At 36.5% G+C, this 16,819-nt stretch overlaps 1 protein-coding gene across 3 annotated transcripts in view; it reads right to left on the bottom strand.

The window, feature by feature from the left end:
• Positions 1–1,885: 1,885 nt before the first annotated feature.
• ddx46 (DEAD (Asp-Glu-Ala-Asp) box polypeptide 46) overlaps positions 1,886–16,819 on the bottom strand; it is a 69,936-nt gene continuing 55,002 nt past the window's right edge. For 2 of the 3 annotated variants that reach the window (XM_043703461.1, XM_043703463.1), the window contains 9 exons: positions 16,576–16,738; positions 13,200–13,393; positions 12,958–13,095; positions 12,623–12,772; positions 12,290–12,466; positions 5,402–5,626; positions 4,635–4,779; positions 4,312–4,385; positions 1,886–2,270 (listed from right to left, as the gene is read on the bottom strand). In XM_043703461.1, the coding sequence (XP_043559396.1) occupies positions 2,223–2,270; positions 4,312–4,385; positions 4,635–4,779; positions 5,402–5,626; positions 12,290–12,466; positions 12,623–12,772; positions 12,958–13,095; positions 13,200–13,393; positions 16,576–16,738 (1,314 nt within the window). In that variant the 3' untranslated portion in view covers positions 1,886–2,222. The remainder of the gene's footprint in view (positions 2,271–4,311; positions 4,386–4,634; positions 4,780–5,401; positions 5,627–12,289; positions 12,467–12,622; positions 12,773–12,957; positions 13,096–13,199; positions 13,394–16,575; positions 16,739–16,819) is intronic. The other variant, XM_043703462.1, reaches the window with a different exon arrangement.

The raw sequence follows: 16,819 nt of genomic DNA, 5'->3' as shown, positions 1-16,819 counted from the left end.
CCAGTACTTGCTTTATTTAAGGATAATGAGATCATGGATTCACATTAAGAATGCTTCTTGTTAGACATAGGGCAAACCCCTCTGCTAATTTAAACCCGACACACAGATGAGTTCAACTCACGCCATAATGTTAAATTTTGAGAGGTAAAGAATCATCCCAGATCTCACTACTTAAAGTAAAAATTAACAATTTTACTCCTTAAGTCCAAAAGAGAACATTAAACAACTATTTACAACTCCTTTCTCTTAAATTTGTTATCTCCCACTCTACAATACTGGTCCAATAAATTCCATCTTAAATTTACAGCAAATCAATTTCAAACCCAGTTGTCAATCTTCAGATATACAAATGAACTTTGTATATTTCTCGAGGTTGGCTTCTGCTGCACAAGTTCTTATGGAGAGGTACCTTTCAGAGAGCGATTCTGCTGGCAGTCCTTACTCGGGGGTACTCTGCTGTTCACTCCTTAACTGTTCAAAATGTCCAGTTTTATACTCCAAAACATCAGATCATTTCATTGGTTTGATATCATCCCAAACAGTAAACTTTAAATTTAATTGGATTTTGGTATCTGGGACATAATTTAAACTGATTGGCTGAATTTTAATTTTTTTTTGTTCCATGGCAACGCAACTCCAGGTATTTGTTTCAACCAAATGTTACATTTGTACATTGAAAGCACAGTGTGCTGAACAATCAGTCCTTGCTAGCTTCCTCTCTCAAAAGGTATGGTACACACTCACCTTCATCACACTCTCTATTGTTTTTTTTAGTGTTTAGGCATGGATTCAACCTGCACCAAATGCTTTGTTGTTTCTCAGCTGTTGGATTATATTTTCAACCTTACGGTGGATTGGAGATGGCGATAGGTAGCATATTGCAGGCTGGTGTCAAAAGCCCTTGTGATGTCCGTCTTGGTTGAGAAGATCCTCAAAGTGCTGTCTCCAGCAGGCATTAACTACTTCTCAGTACTTGATGAGTGACTCTGTTTTTGATTCTGTGGAGTAAGTCCCTAGGTACTCACTGTCAATGGCTTTGATTGCACTGAAGCTGTGCACGTTGTGGTTGCTGGTGAGTTGCTGAGTTTCCTGCAGTCTATCCAGCCACCATTTACTCTTGAGGTCACAGGTCTTTAGTGCACTTTGACCTTCAATTGTCTGTTGGCTCATTTCCTCTTCCTCGAGTTTTGGTGGAGCTGCCAGTTCAGAAACGCCTTGCCTTTATGGTCCAGGAGATCCTGGATCTCCTGATCATTCTTGTCAAACCAGTCTTCGTGCTTTCTGATCAAGAGGCCAAGCTGCTGCAAGCAGGTGCTCACTATTGTGGCTTTTAGGGTGGCTCTGGCACACTGGTTGTTGCCAGGTTGGCAGTGAGGCACCGCCAGAATAGTTCTTTCTTCTCAGACTCTTGAGTCCAGCCAAACAGTCACCCACAATAGTTTTTTTTGCCTCTGCTGATTCAAGAGCAACAGGAAGTTGGAGGACATGGAGAGTTCCCATTGGCTGTTAAACCATTGCCCTGTCTATATTTTTGGGTGGATAGAAAAAATCCCATGACTTTTTTTTTTAAAAAGAGCTTCTTGCATCTTGACCAACTTCAATTAAAAGGTTAACTAGAGCTTAAATCCATGCTGTAGATGTATACATGCTATGTTTAGCTACAGTAATTACAAAAATAATATATTGCTGCAAGTGATTTCTTAATTAAATAAAATAAACTTACATTCAACAGATTGATTCAGCATGCAGAAATGTAATAAAGCATTATATTGACCCACTTTTATTGATACTTTAATTCAAGTAAGATCAGGACAAAATGTTATCATTAACTAGTACTTCACGTGCAAGTTATAAGTTTGACGATTCAACAAAGGAAGCCATGAAATTAAAGATAATATTCATTTATTTGTTTTCTTGACATTTTTATATCCCAGCATACAAAAGACAACGTTTTTACATTTCAACAGCATGAGTACATTTTGTTCACGTACAGTGAGTTGGATTTAGTAAAAGTTTAACACATCAACAGAAACTTATCTCCAATACCGTATTACACAGTTTCTAAAAATTCACGTGGTGGACTTTACAGATTCTGTAGAATGTCCAAAAACATTTTCAAATTAACTTGTAATTTAAACATCATAGAGAGAATAAAATAAATCAATTAACCAATAATAATTTTCAAAACTAACTGCAGACATAGCATACATTTTAGAGGTCCCCTACAAAACCTTGTATCGCCCACGGTTGGTTGGCTGGTATGAATTTTGCTGTAACAAAAGATGATAAATAATTCAGTTTTTTAAAATAATTCAATGTTTAGTTACAGAAATAATACATTCTGCGAACTATTACTTTTCTAAGCAACCTACAGCAAGAGGTATGCACCATTCCCAATTATCTAACCTTTCCTGCTAGGCCAGTTTTTACTGCTTTCCAACTTGCTACCCACTTCAAGACTCTTAAAAAGATAGTTCTTGAAGGAAAAATAAAAGGAATTTCCTCAGTTATCACTGTTTTGGATTGTGTTGGGTTCAGCTAATACTACATCCAGCACAATTTTTAAAAGTTGGAAACAAGCCGGAGCTCATATCATAAGGAACCACAAATTCCAAAGTGGGAGCAAGGGGTAGTCTTGAAATTGGACAACTGGCCATTCAAATTATTTGTTTTTTTCCTAAACCAAGATAAAAAAAAAAGCTCAGAGGCATAACATTGGAAGGTATATGCAGTTCTCCTAAAGCCAAGATGTAAAAGGCCACAAAGTTGTACAAATCTTTGCATGAGGAGAAAGTGAGGACTGCAGATGCTGGCGATCAGAGCTGAAAAATGTGTTGCTGGAAAAGCGCAGCAGGTCAGGCAGCATCCATAGAGCAGGAGAATCGACGTTTCGGGCATAAGCCTTCCTGAAGAAGGGCTTATGCCCGAAACGTTGATTCTCCTGCTCCTTGGATGCTGCCTGACCTGCAAATCTTTGCACTAACAACTATTTTCATTATTTGGGTATTAATCTTTATAGTTTTCATTGACCACAAGAAGATTAAAAGGACCAACTATCAGCTGGGCAAACAAAACTGAACAGTACACAGAGGCCTAGAGAAGAAATAAAACCCAAGCATTTTTTTTGCTACCAGTTAATTCCCACTTTTCCAATAAGACAATAGAGCAGCATAGAACTTATTTTTGTGAAGTGCAGAACAAGTATTTCCATTAAAAAAGAAAATTACTAGTACTTTAGAGTGCCATTATTAAATTAGAATTTAGAAAACAATTAAAATTAAAGATAGCAGGTAAAGGAAGATGCTAAACAAAAATGAGACAAGGTTAAGAGCAGGATAAGGCAAATCGAAAAGTATGAAAAGTCCAATACACATCAAAAGTATGTTTCGAACATTGTATAAACAGAAGTGTCCAAAGTAAGGTGAGATACTGGGGATGGAGAGGATTGTCAATTTGTAGATAAATGAAAAGAAACAATTAATCTTTGCTGATGGAAATAGGAGTCCAAAAATGGTTAAGAGCAAAATGAATAATTTTATAACAGGTCTTACTACAAAAAATCTGGAACCAAAATTAATGCAGTAATGATAGGACTGCATAAAACTTTAACATAAATGCAGTATGTAAATTAGTACTATGCACAGATTCAGTAGATGTTGGTATTAGGTAAAAGAAACACAAAGAAAGATATGGAATTTTTTTTAACCATTAAAAGAAAATATAAGATATGATAAGTTTTGGCACAAATGTTTAATTGTATGAGAGGATAAGACAGGGTGAACCATCAGTAACAGCTGAGCTGTGAAGGACAAGCAGCCAATGGCTACAATATTAAATACCGAAGAATTAGAGAGGAGGTGAGGAAAACCATCTGTTAACAGAATTGTGAGGTTAGCCAAATCATTTTCAGGATTAGTGGTTGATATGGCAAAGTATGCTGACACTTAAGACTGAGCTTGATTGCTGGATGAAGGAAATAGGTTGAAAGGATGAGAAGGGATGGATAAATATGACACATTTGCCTGTAGGAAGGATAAAGACCAAAATGGACTGCTTGGTTAAAACAGGTTGTTTCCATGTTGTGAATTTTGCGGTCCATTTGTACACAATGGCAAAACCTTTCCCCTCTAAATGATTTCAATCAAAAAAGTGAAACATATTAGTTAGTCAATGTGTATTGTTAAATAAAAGTTGATAAGTTCAGAAACAAGCTATTTTACTCATTCAAAAGATTAGTAGACTGCAAGAGATTCTTGTCAATATTCTGGGGAATGAATGGGTTTCAAAGAATATTTTCATTAAGCTGCTTACCAGTCTAATGAGTTCTTCTTTAATAAGTCTCGTAATCTCAGCTTTAGCTTTCTGAACAGCTAGTTCACTGGCACCTGTTAAATGGTAGGAAAGTATGTTACAAATAACTGAAGCATATTAATACCCTAGTTTATATAATTTGACAGCACAGACATCAAAACTTAAAATACATTGTATGCTTTAGCTGAGCATCAAAAAGGCAGTCATGGATGTTATGTGCAAATTCCATGTACTAAATAAGAAAGTAATTGTGCTGTTTTCAAGTCTGATACATAACCAAAGTTCTTGTAAGTCAGACTCCAAATAAGTTAATCAATACTTACTTTCTATAGCAAGATAGATTTTCCGCTCGCCTTCTTTGGGCTCTTTCCCTGGAGGAAAGTAAGTGCCTCTAATAGTGATAGCAGCTTCTGAATATTCACTAATCCTCTGAAGAGCTTCCTTGGAGGTTACCTTCCACCTGGCAGTCTATAAAACATTAGTTGCAAAAAATAAAGGCACGAACATATTTAAACATTTAGTGCATGTTTACATTGCTTACATGACGCAAAGGTTCTTGGTTTCTGAATTTACTATACTTGGTCTTCAATAATTGAATTTGAGGAGCAAATGGTTGTACTGGGGGAAATGAGAGAAATTTGGAACAATTAAGCTTTTACTGGGGGAAAAAAAAGTTTGAAGGTGTAATGAGGGAGATTCCTGAACAGTTTACTAGTTCTAGGTGAGTCATACCAACTGAAGAACCAGAGACACAGCATTGAATATCTAAGAAACCGTTACTGATAAATACACATGGTCAAAGCTGGTCATGTTGGTGTTCGAATAAAGGGGTCACAGGAAATGCATTGTCAGAATTATTGTGTATATTGTCAGGCTGCTTTTCATGAAAGATTGAAGTGGAATTTCTTTTACAGGCTGACTGTCACCTAAAATTAATCACAGTAAAGTAATATGTTTTATATTTTTAATCAATGATGTGAAGATGCAGGGAACAACCATAGATATAATTGACACTATTAAAGCAACAAACCTCAAGTTGATAACCCATTTCATTTTCAAATTTAAAATCTATTAAAAGATACATTCTCACCTGTGGGAAATCATTGATCTCAAGCTCTTCCTCATATCTCTTGAACGATTCAGTTTGTGCATTTTCTGGCTTCTCATCATCTTGCTTCTCTGCTGGCACATAATTGAGTTTGGCATTGATCTTCTCTGCTTTCTGCTCTGCAATCGTTTTAGCAGATACAGTTGGGGCTTGGAGAGTGCGGCCTCTCATAATAGCATTTGTCGCCTGCTGCATCACATCCTGAATTTAAAGGGAAAAATTTAATGTAATGAGCAGCTGACATCAAAAATGATCCATAATATTATTAGGAACACTGCAAGTTACATGAAGAATGACAGAATATATCAAGACTTGAGTGATATGGCATTATAAATTCAAATCCCCACATTGTAAGTTCTCAGCCTTAACTCTGCTCTGTGAGGAAATGTTAAGTAAAGACATACTCTTATCCCAGGAATTCAGAAGGGGAAAACTGAAAAGAGTTACAGAGAGTCAGGGCTCGTCTTCAACAATGCTTAACACTGCTTAGGATCAACTCAAAGTCTTTAATGGGGATCTTGTTTTTCAGTCTTTTATGCTCTTAGCCATTGATAGCAATTAAGTTGAGACCCAGAGAAGTACCTCAACAACAGAATTCTGTTGTAATGTCTCATGATTGACCTTGGACTGAGGGACATGAAGGACTGAAGGAATAGAAGAACACACACTTGCACAATTTAAATAATATGGTGCCAATATATCATAGAGTCATGGAGATGTACAGTGGATTACTTTCCTGAGCTTCTCTCTGAACTATCTAATGGGCAAACAGATGAGTTAGCATCAGGCCCCTTCAATGTTGCTCGAGAAGCCCATGCATAGTGAGAATAAAGGATTTTTCTTTTGCCTTTCCCAAAGAAAACATCTGGATTCTAGCCAAGTATCTTCCTCAGTTCTAAAATAGTGTAGAAATTTTTGACAAGGTAAATCATTCCATTCATGACAGTACAGCGTATTGACACAAACTATTATTTACGTTATATAATCCACGACAGCATTAGTTTGAAATTCACTTGTATGTAATCTTGGTGTGGAGCTTGCTAATTACATTGCAACATTGGGTAAGTATATTTCAGAGTTGGCAATTTGACAGTTCAAAAAGTCTTAAACTAGGAATTGTAATACACAATTACAGTTGTCTCCTGAAATTCTTAAATGGACCTTAAGACCACTGATCAGAAAAGCAGCAAGTAGGCCATTGAACCCATTCAGTGAGATCATGGCTAATCTGATAATTATTAAATTTACTTTCCTGCCCTTTCCTCATAATCCTCAATTTTCTCATCAATTAAAATTGTGTATATCTCAGCTTTGAATATATATAAAAACCGAGCTTCTACAGCCCACTGTGTTAAAAACAATTCTGATTCACTACCTTCAGTGAAGATACTCCAACTGTAGTCTGACGAGTGCCTTGTATAATTTTAGCAAGTCCTTTGCATTTTTATACTCCACTCCCTTTGCAATAAAAGCCAACATTCCATTTGCCTTCCATGTTACCTGAACTTGGATGCTAGCTTTTTGTGATTTAAAAGTCCCAAATCCCTTTGTGTTGCAGTTTTCTTTAGTCTTTCTCCATTCAAATAACATCCTGATCCTCTATTCTTCCTGATAAAGTTCATAACTTCATATTTTCCCACATTATAATTCTTCTGCCAAGTTTTTGCTTGCTCAATTAACCTGTCCATATCCTTTTGCAGACTGAGTCATCCTCACCACTTGTCTTCCCACCTACTTTCCTGTCATGTGCAAACTTGTCTATAGGACATTTGTTTTCCTCATCCAAGTCATTAAAACACTTTGTAAATAGTTGTGGCTCCCACAGATTCCTATGACACTCCACTAGTTACAGGTTGCTATCCTGAAACCGTACAGCTCTCTCAACCCAACTCTGTCTTCTATTGGTCAAGCCTCTGTGTTAATATATTACCTCCAACAGCATGGGCTCATATCTCATTAAAGTAGTTTAAAGTGTGGTACCTTATTAAAAGCCTTCTGTAAATGCAAACATATTAGAAATATTGCTGTCCCCTTTACCTATCATGCTTATTACTTGCTCAAAGAATTCAAACAATTTTTTAGGCATGATGTCACTTCTGTGAAACCATGCTAACACTGCTTCATCATATTATGTATTTCTTAATGCTCTATTATTACATCCTTTTATTATCCTATTACTAACTAACATTATCCTGATGACATGCATTCCACTAATTGGTCTACACTTACCTGATTTTTGTCTCTGCCCCTTTTTATTTCTCATTAAGATTAAGCCTGACAGCTTTGATTCGACACTAACAATTTTCTGTCTGCTATATCAAACCCACCATAGCACTGTCTCAATGCAATGCAAATTTTAAGGACCTTGGTTGTACCTTGGTAGCATTCTCCCCACAAATCATAACATCATGGATTCTAACCCTACCCAAGGACTTGAGTATATAATTGCAAGTTGATTCTTCAGTGTATTACAAAGAATCAGCTGCATTGTCAGTAGTGATTTATTTCAGATGGGCGCAAAAGATTCCAATGACACTATTCAAAGCAGTGCCCTGACCAACATATATCCATCAAAATTACAGAAGCAGATTATTTGGACATTAATTTGTCTGCTGTGAAACCTTGACTTCGATAAACAGGCTTATGCTTTATCCTTGTGTTATATCAGTGATCATTACATTACTAACAACATCTCAAAAGAACTTTGTTGACTGTTTGATTGCACTTTGGGTACAGTAGCATTGTGGTTGTGTTACCAGACTTGTAATCCAGAAACCTATAGTAACGATGCGGAGACAGGAGTTCAAATCATACAACAGCCGCTGGGGAATACAAATTCTGTTAATTGCGTTAATCCGGAACAAAAGGCAAGTAGAGGGCAACAGTGACTATTAACTACCAGATTGTTATTAAACATCTCATCCAATTTTCTCATATCTTTAATGAGATAGAAAAAGTCCTCCTTACTCAGACCAAGTGCATAAGGAATGTATTCATTCCACCCACTGTCAAACTGAGGTAATCAAAACCTCTGCTGCCAAGATCTTAACTTACATTAAAGTTTATTTCCGTAATAATCCTACATTAACTGATCTACACTGGTTCCCAGTCAAAAAAAATGTCTCTATTTTAAAAGTAATAGCCTTGTTCTCAAATATCACTTCGGGCATTTGACTGACTTCATCAAACCGCTGTCCTCACTTCCGATGCTCAGTGGTGCAGTTTTTCCAGTTTTCTGTCTCCTTTTCTCCCCAATAAAATCATGAAAAGATTTAATCCAAGGTACAATTCTACGTGCTGGTCTTAAAACAGAAATTTGCAAGTCATTTGAGAATATGTTGCATAATCCACATTATCTTAGGTGCAGAAATTAGCAATTCACCTTTGGATTCTAATAAGTTATGATAAGCTTATAGACAGCTTTGATTCGAAACAGACACCGGAAACAAAGAACTGCATTTGGCATCCAAAATAGCAGATGGTAAAAGGCCTCAATTAGAAGACTGAAAGAGGGGAGAATATGTGAATGTCCTAATGGTTGCTTTAGGATAGCAAACTGCGCACACATAGCTGTAAATGATCACCTAAGCGATCTGCATGCAGAGCATTTTGAAACATTTGTTGTTTTAAGATCAGATTGTTGCATTGAACCTGATATACTTTAAAAATCTTGCGATAAATATTCAATACTTGCTTATTAATTTTAACTTGGCTAATTATATCATTAACGACTTATTGAAAAAAAATGTCAGTGGTGATTTATATGTTCCTTTTTCTTAAATAAAAGGATGGTGGTTGATTCTCTGACTCAAGTTTGGGATTATGTTCGGCTTGGACTGGTTGGACCAAAGGGTCTGTTTCCGTGCTGTATGACTCTATGACAAGCCTTTCAACAGGAACTTCACTGGTGATCAAATGTTTATTGCCTACAGTTCCTTATGCAAATGTAGCAGCATTCATGCAAGAAATGAATAGAAAATAGCAGAACTGTATGTCCAGGAAGCAGACATTCCCATAAATAGTGTCAACTAACATTGCTGCACCATAATACAAAACAGAATATTCAAACATTCAGCACAGCACTGAACAAATATGCTTGTGTAGATTTTCATCTTCATTCCCAAGTGGTAATCTAGAATCCTGAATCCCATGAACTTTATATAAGCTGTCATACTTCTATCTATCAAAATCCAAGATTTAAAATCCACTGGGTTTTGTAAAATGTGAAGAATCCACCTACCAGATTATTGCTCAGAACAGTGACAATAAAAATCCACCCTAATCAATCCCATTAAGATAACATTATACTACTCACAGAGATTTTACTCAGTGATAATTTTCATTCATTACTATCCTGTTACACTTAACTTCCATTGGAATATGGCTTAATTAGCAACCTCTGGTATCTCACCAAATTGTCCTGTTTTCTCATTTCAATTGACAATCTAATCAATTTCACATGCATTACAACAGAGTTCAATGATGTCTTTAGTATCCTTTTTACTTAGGATCTCTGAATGATAATCATAAGCATGAAGCAAGGCTGATGATGGATTGCCCAGTCACATAACTGAATTAGTAATCTGGAGGTTGAGGTTCATGCTCAGGGGATCGGAGTTCAAATCCCTCCACACCAGCTGGAGGAACTTAAAATGAACAGCTAGTCTCAGTAATCGTAGCCATGACAACTTTTATTGATTGTTGTTCAAAACCCATATGCTTCACTGATGACTTTCAGAGGAAGAAATTTACCATCCTAACCTTGGCTGGTTAGGATGGTAATTTCAGGCGCACATTAATATAGTTGATTCAAATTGCCCCTAAATGGCTTTGCAAACCACTCAGTTCAAAGACCATAAGGAATCTGCAAGAAATACTAGCTCATAAAAGAGTTAAGATACCGTCTGCCTGGATTAGGCTCATTGAGGTGGTGCACTGCCATCCTAGCTGGGATAAGCTAACTCACCACAAATTAGGAATTCAAACTGGAATCTTGTGATTCAAATGGTTCAACTGCGTGATCTAGTGCTGAGTAGCCTTGTTCTTTAGTAATAAGTAGTTGCAGCTGCTGCTAAGTACCTTTACAAAACAGTGTATGAAGTTCTGCCAGGAATCACATATGCTATCTGATTAAAGATTCCGATCTCTGGTTCACAGCTAGGAACTAAATGAAATTAAAACAAACTACAGCGGAAATTCTTTTACATAACACATCTTATCCATTATGAGTTTTACTCACATTCTAATTCCAGTAACTATGACATTCCAGACATATTAAGTTAGCTGCTAATCCACATAAAATAGCTTGGTTTATGAAGAACAATTAAAGGTAATTTTACAATTATCCTTTTGCATACTTTGGTTTCTGACCAAGTTCCAAACTTCAATTTTATTGCACATGCAATCAAATTTTATAAAGTGCTAGTTAATATTTTGTACATCTGAACTCAAGAGTACCATAAATATACATCTAGGGTGTATTAAGACCATCAGTGATGCTATTTCTCGAGACGGCAGTGCAAAATTTGCCTTCAAGAATATGTAACCCCCTCAAATATACAGAACTATCTTCAAAACTAGCTGCTAATCTGTTCATGTACTTTTTTTGTGAACAGTGCCAAGATAGTTATTTTTTACTACAATAAGAAATCACATTTAAAGGTTAAAAAAAGAACTGAATATTATGAAAAACATGCTCTTACTTGCACTGTAATGCTTCCAGGAAAAGCAATTTACTCAAGACGCATTTGATCAAATAACCAGAGTTTACATTTCAAGTCCAATAAGACTTCTTCAGGAAATTGAGGGGTGACCTTATAGAGGGGCATACAATCATGAGGGGCATATTTTTTAAGGTAAGAGGAGAAAGAATTGAAAAGGACAAGAGGTGCAACGTCTTTTTTTTACAGATTGTGGAATGCACTTCCAGAGGAAGTGGTGGATGCAGGTTCAGTTGTAACATTAAAAAGATAATTGGATAAATACATGAATAGGAAATGTTTGGAGGGATATAAGCAAAACAGAGGCAAGTGGGACTAGTTTAGTTTGGGAACATGGTTGACATGGTCTAGTTGGATCAAAGGTCTGTTTCCAAGCTGTAAGATTTTATAAGAGTTATACTGGGCTTGAAACATGAACTGTTTTGCTTGCCACAGATGCCACTAGACCTGCTGAGTTTCTCCAGCACTTTGTTTTTATTTCAGATCTCCAGCGTCTGTAATACTTTGCTTTTGATCAAATAATTAATTTGCCACATTACAAAAATGTAGCGACAAACACCCTGCATCACAGATCAAGTAGATAGAGGAAACAGGTCAGAATTTCAAATAAATATCTAAAGAAGGTTCATACATCCTATTACTTACCAGTGCACAACCCCAAGGCAATAGAGGCTAGAGAAAACAAAGTTAACCACCTTCAGTTACTGGCAAATCAAATACTTTGATAACCAACTGTGTCATACAAGATGACAAACGTATCAACTTTCAATAAATAAACTGAACCCTCAAAAAAACAATACGGGTGTTAATTCCTGTTCCTTTGTAGGACTGGATACATTCAGATTGGTCATTTGAAGGCAGAACGCCTACTGAACAGAATCCACTGTGTTAGGTTTGATGCATGGCAAGAATTATGCAAGATGACTCTACATACATTCTCTGGAAACAATCCCATGAATACATTTCTTCATTTCAATTGGCAAACCTGGTCAAAACCACTCCTGCTCTTATGCAGCTTTTCTTTCACACTTCCCACCCAACTTGTTTTAGATAAAATTACCATATGCAAAATAAATCCAGTCACAAAGTTATGTTGAATCATAGTAGCTTTAACCAGTTAACATTCCACTGATTCACATTAGACATCTATTACCTGAGCTTCTGCACCAAGATTTTTCTGGGCATTAATTTTCAAAGCCAACCTCTTAGCAATCTCCAGTTTCTCTGCATTACCAGCAGATGGCACTTGAACATTAGTGGCTCCTGGCATTGCCATGTCCTTTACACGTTTCTTGGAATTAAACATGCTCTCAATCTGTTCATCAATCTGAAGAAAATTACAACATCATAAAATCATGAAATTAAATCATTTAAACATACCAGCAATGATTAAATTCAAATATGCTAACAAGGTGCACATGGCAGCCTTTGTCCCAAATACTGAATTCCTATACTTAGCTCCTATACTGTCTGCAATACTTACATCAACGGCAGTGTCCTCATCATCAGAATCTTGTAGACCCAGAGCAGCTTTCTGTAGTTTCTTTCTTTCATTTGCTAGAACTTGTTCAGTCTCATCAAACTTAAAACCTTTCCCTGAAAAGCCACTAGACTTCTTAATAGTTTTTCCTTCCTGAGGAACACAAAAAATGAATTAAAATTAACGTGGCTCCTGCTTATTGCATAATGCTGATATAGGTTAATTTCAAACAATACTTCCATGCAGCAAAATATTAAAATTCAAAACTTACATTTGCATAACAAAGGGTGAAGTAATCTTTAAAACCAATCATGCACTTACTGACAACACCAACTTACTGCCTTTTGTTGCTCTTTGAAGTCATCCCACAACTTTTCCAGCTCAAGTGGAACAGCATTTCCTGATAATTCTAAGGCTTTAATTATATCACCTGCGTAACGGACTTGATCTTCAGTAATGAATGTATAAGCATAACCCTACAAAAAAGACAGCTAATGAGAAATAATTAAACTGCATTTAATCAAATCTACTATAGAGTAATCCATCAATGATCCCAGATCATTTTTTGTGCATTACTCACTTTGTTACCTGCCCTTCCAGTACGTCCTACTCGATGTACATAATCTTCATAGTGATTGGGACAACTGTAATTGATAACAAGAATCAGCTGTTTCACATCCAGCCCACGAGCTGCTACTGATGTTGCCACAAGCAATCGACACACTCCAGTCTTGAAATCGTTGATTATACTATCACGGTCATATTGATCAATACCTGCAACAAAATTTAAGTTTTCTGCTGTCATTTTAATGAGAACAACTTAGAATATGGTTGCAAGTTTAAGATCCTGAAACCCTAAAAAAAGGATACATCAATTCTTTACCTTCACAAACTAACATAGAATAAATGATGAATGGCAGTACCATGGGTAGCATCGAGGATCAGAGGGACACTTGTCAGCCCCTTAAGGTATCAGGATAGGTGGATAAAGTGATTAAGGTTGCATATTTTATATTTACCTTTATTAGCTGAGGCACAGTTTAAAAACAGGGAGGTTATGTTGGAACTGTTTAAAATGTTGGTTAAGCCAAAGCAAGAGTATTGCATGCAGTTATGGAATTCACATTAAAGGAGGGAATGTGATAAGCAATGGAGAGGGTGCAGAGGAGACTTACCAGGATGCTGCCTCGGCTGAAGCATTTCAGTAATGAATAGAGATTAGACGGACTGGAATTGTTTTCCTTAGAGCAGACGAAATTGAGATGGGACATGATTGAGATGTATAAAATTATGTGGGGCGTAGATAGGTTAGACAGGAAGGGACTGTTCCCCTTGACAGATGGATCGATGACCAGGGGCATAGATTTAAGGTAATGGGCAGAAGGTTTGGATTTGCGAGGAAAAGGTTTTTCATGTAGAAGGTAGTGGGAATCTGGAAGTCATTGTTTGTAAGAGTGGTAGAGGCAGAAAGCCTCATTACATTTTAGTATTTAGACATGCACTTGCAATGCAAAGGTACACAAGACTATAGGCCAAGTGCTGGAAAATGGGGTGAGAATAGGTGGCTGTTTTTGATTGGCGCGGCCGCAATGGCTGAAGGGCGTTTTTCTGTACTGTAGATATGTGTTAAAAAAAAAAGTTGTTGAAAATCAAAGAATGGGTGAATTCTCATTATATCACATTATTACAGACAGCATTGTTCACATGTACAGTACTTTACAGAAAATTCTTTACCTATTAGGTGCAACAGAACAAGCCGCACATTAATTCTATATCAGCCGAGTTCCCTTCATCTGTGCACTAAATTCACATTACGCAAAGCAAAAGCTACCTTTTTTTAAAAACATTAATAAACTAAACAGCACACTTCTGAATTATGTTCAATCAATGCGTCAGTCATGTTATGATACACCTCCAGGTCGTGGCATTGAGACAGAGGCTCAGTATGACCAAATTAAATGCAGAGCAGGCTTGAAGGGACGAATGACCAATGGCCTAATCCTGCTCTTAGTTTCTATGTTAATCAATCTCAAATTAAAAATTTCTGTAATTGCTGTATTTACTAAAAGTTCATCTCTATTGTCTTGAGTTATCCAAACAAAGTGTCAATAATGAGCAATTTGCCAATTTTCAACTCTCGTGACCAAACTATGAAAATTTCCTGGGAAATGCACAGCATTTATTATAGCCTTTCCTAATTATTTACCACATTAACATTGCTTAATCTTTAAAATGTTCTCTCCCCTCCCCCCCCACCTCTTCCTTTCCATACTAGATAACAAGTTAGAACCACTGGACATGGAAATTAACTCTTTCTCTCTCCACTTATGCTGCCCCACTTGCTGAGATTTTCCATCACTTTATTTTGAATGAAAGATTGAAGAATCGAATATCAATGTGGACTAAAGTCATAAACCTGAAATCACAAATCGAATCCCACCTTGGAAATATAACATTAAATTCAATAAATCTAAGATAGATTCCAGTGATGAGAGATACTGTTCTGACATAGTGTCCCATGGTTCCCTTTGAAAGTTTCTACTTAGGAATGAAGTCAGGTCAGGAGTAAATCAAAGCATTGCTTCAGTGATTCTGACAGCAAATTTATTTTCACAAACTTGTTCAGTTGGTGCTTTTCAGCATGTGTCTAATAAACAGGTGGTTATAAAGTTTAACATTTACATTTGAGTTTCAGAGGGCAAAGAAGGCCTGAACAAAAAAAGGCCTGCACTTTCACAGGCCTGGTGTCATTTCTATATATTCTAAAGAACTTTGTTTTATTGGAACCAGACTGTGTTAGATGACATAAAACAACTTACTCATGCCTCTTACTGAACTTTGCATCCCAAATGCAGCATGCACCACGATAACAATTTCAAGTAGGTTGTGTTCAATGTTTGAACAGGTAAAATAGTAGGTAATTATTTATTTGGCACTTTTACATATGTTTTGTTGAATTGCTTTCAGCATCTCAAAATACACAGTAAAAAAAAACACAAAAGTTAAGATCGAAGATTGAGAAGAGATTTTTGAAAAGCAAAAATTGAAAGATACATGGATAATATAAACAAAGAACAACTAGTCTAAAATACGCAGAAAAGGAAAGCAAAACAATGGAAAAGATGATTTATGGAAGAAGGAAGGACATGTAAAATTAAATTTTTAAGTATCAAAATGAGATGACGTATCAAACAGATCAGAAGTCTAATTGCACGTATGTGCTACAATTTCTGTCTACCAAACCTCAGACTTATTTTTGAATCGAGCGTAATGTGGTACCTTGTATTTCAAAGGAGGATATACAAAGAAGAACAAGTACAAAATCAAGGGCCTTAATTACCATGAAAGAAAGAACCAATATACTACCTAAGTACTCCATGTCTGAACTTTTCCAGGGTGGAAGCATACATCAATATTTTACAGCAAATGTGCAGAAATCTAAACATTCAACTTCAAGATAGAAAGAAACAAGGGAGGATTGAGCAAGGTCATGAAGTGCCATGCATGCTAAACTCATGCTCTTATCTATTTCTGTTCAGCTGTGAGGTCTGTTAATTGCCTGAATCATGCTCAGTTACTTCATCTCAGCTAAGGAAACATATGATAATTCCTATTCTAGATCATTACCCAGTAACCTGGAATGTACTTAAAGGCTCAGTGATGATGTCCTTCACATTCAAATTGCCTACAAATACAAACTGGGAAGTAATCACCTTTGGTGAGGTACAAGGTGGATGGCAATGGATTAGCCATCCTTTCTGCATTCTGTATGATTTTCTTTCTCAGTAACTCACATGGTAGTCAAGACAACATTTCAGTCCCATTATCTTAGTCACTATCTGAAGAATGGTCACTTAAATAAGACTCAAAGCTATCTAAAGGTCCGCATTGAGCCACATTCTTCAGTGTTACCTCCTTTACAAAGAGAACATAACTGAATATACTCTCCATTGTACCTCCATGTAATGACATGCAGGGATAGGCTGCCCTCATCAGATCCTTTAATAGACCATCAGCATGTTCTTGCTTGTCCACAAACACTATGACAGAGCCATTTTCTTGGTAGTGGCCTAAAAGTTCCAGCAACTTCAAAAATTTGTTCTCCTCCTCTATAACGATCTGTGAGATAAAAACAAAAATAATGCGGAACACCAGGTTATTAGAGGATGTGCTTTGAATAGTCCTAAATCCCAGCAATCA

The sequence above is a fragment of the Chiloscyllium plagiosum genome, chromosome 14 (assembly GCF_004010195.1).
Source record: "Chiloscyllium plagiosum isolate BGI_BamShark_2017 chromosome 14, ASM401019v2, whole genome shotgun sequence".
NCBI classification, from domain to species: domain Eukaryota; kingdom Metazoa; phylum Chordata; class Chondrichthyes; order Orectolobiformes; family Hemiscylliidae; genus Chiloscyllium; species Chiloscyllium plagiosum.
The sequence above is the reverse complement of the archived record's forward strand: the minus strand, read 5'-3'. Positions and strand labels throughout refer to the sequence as shown.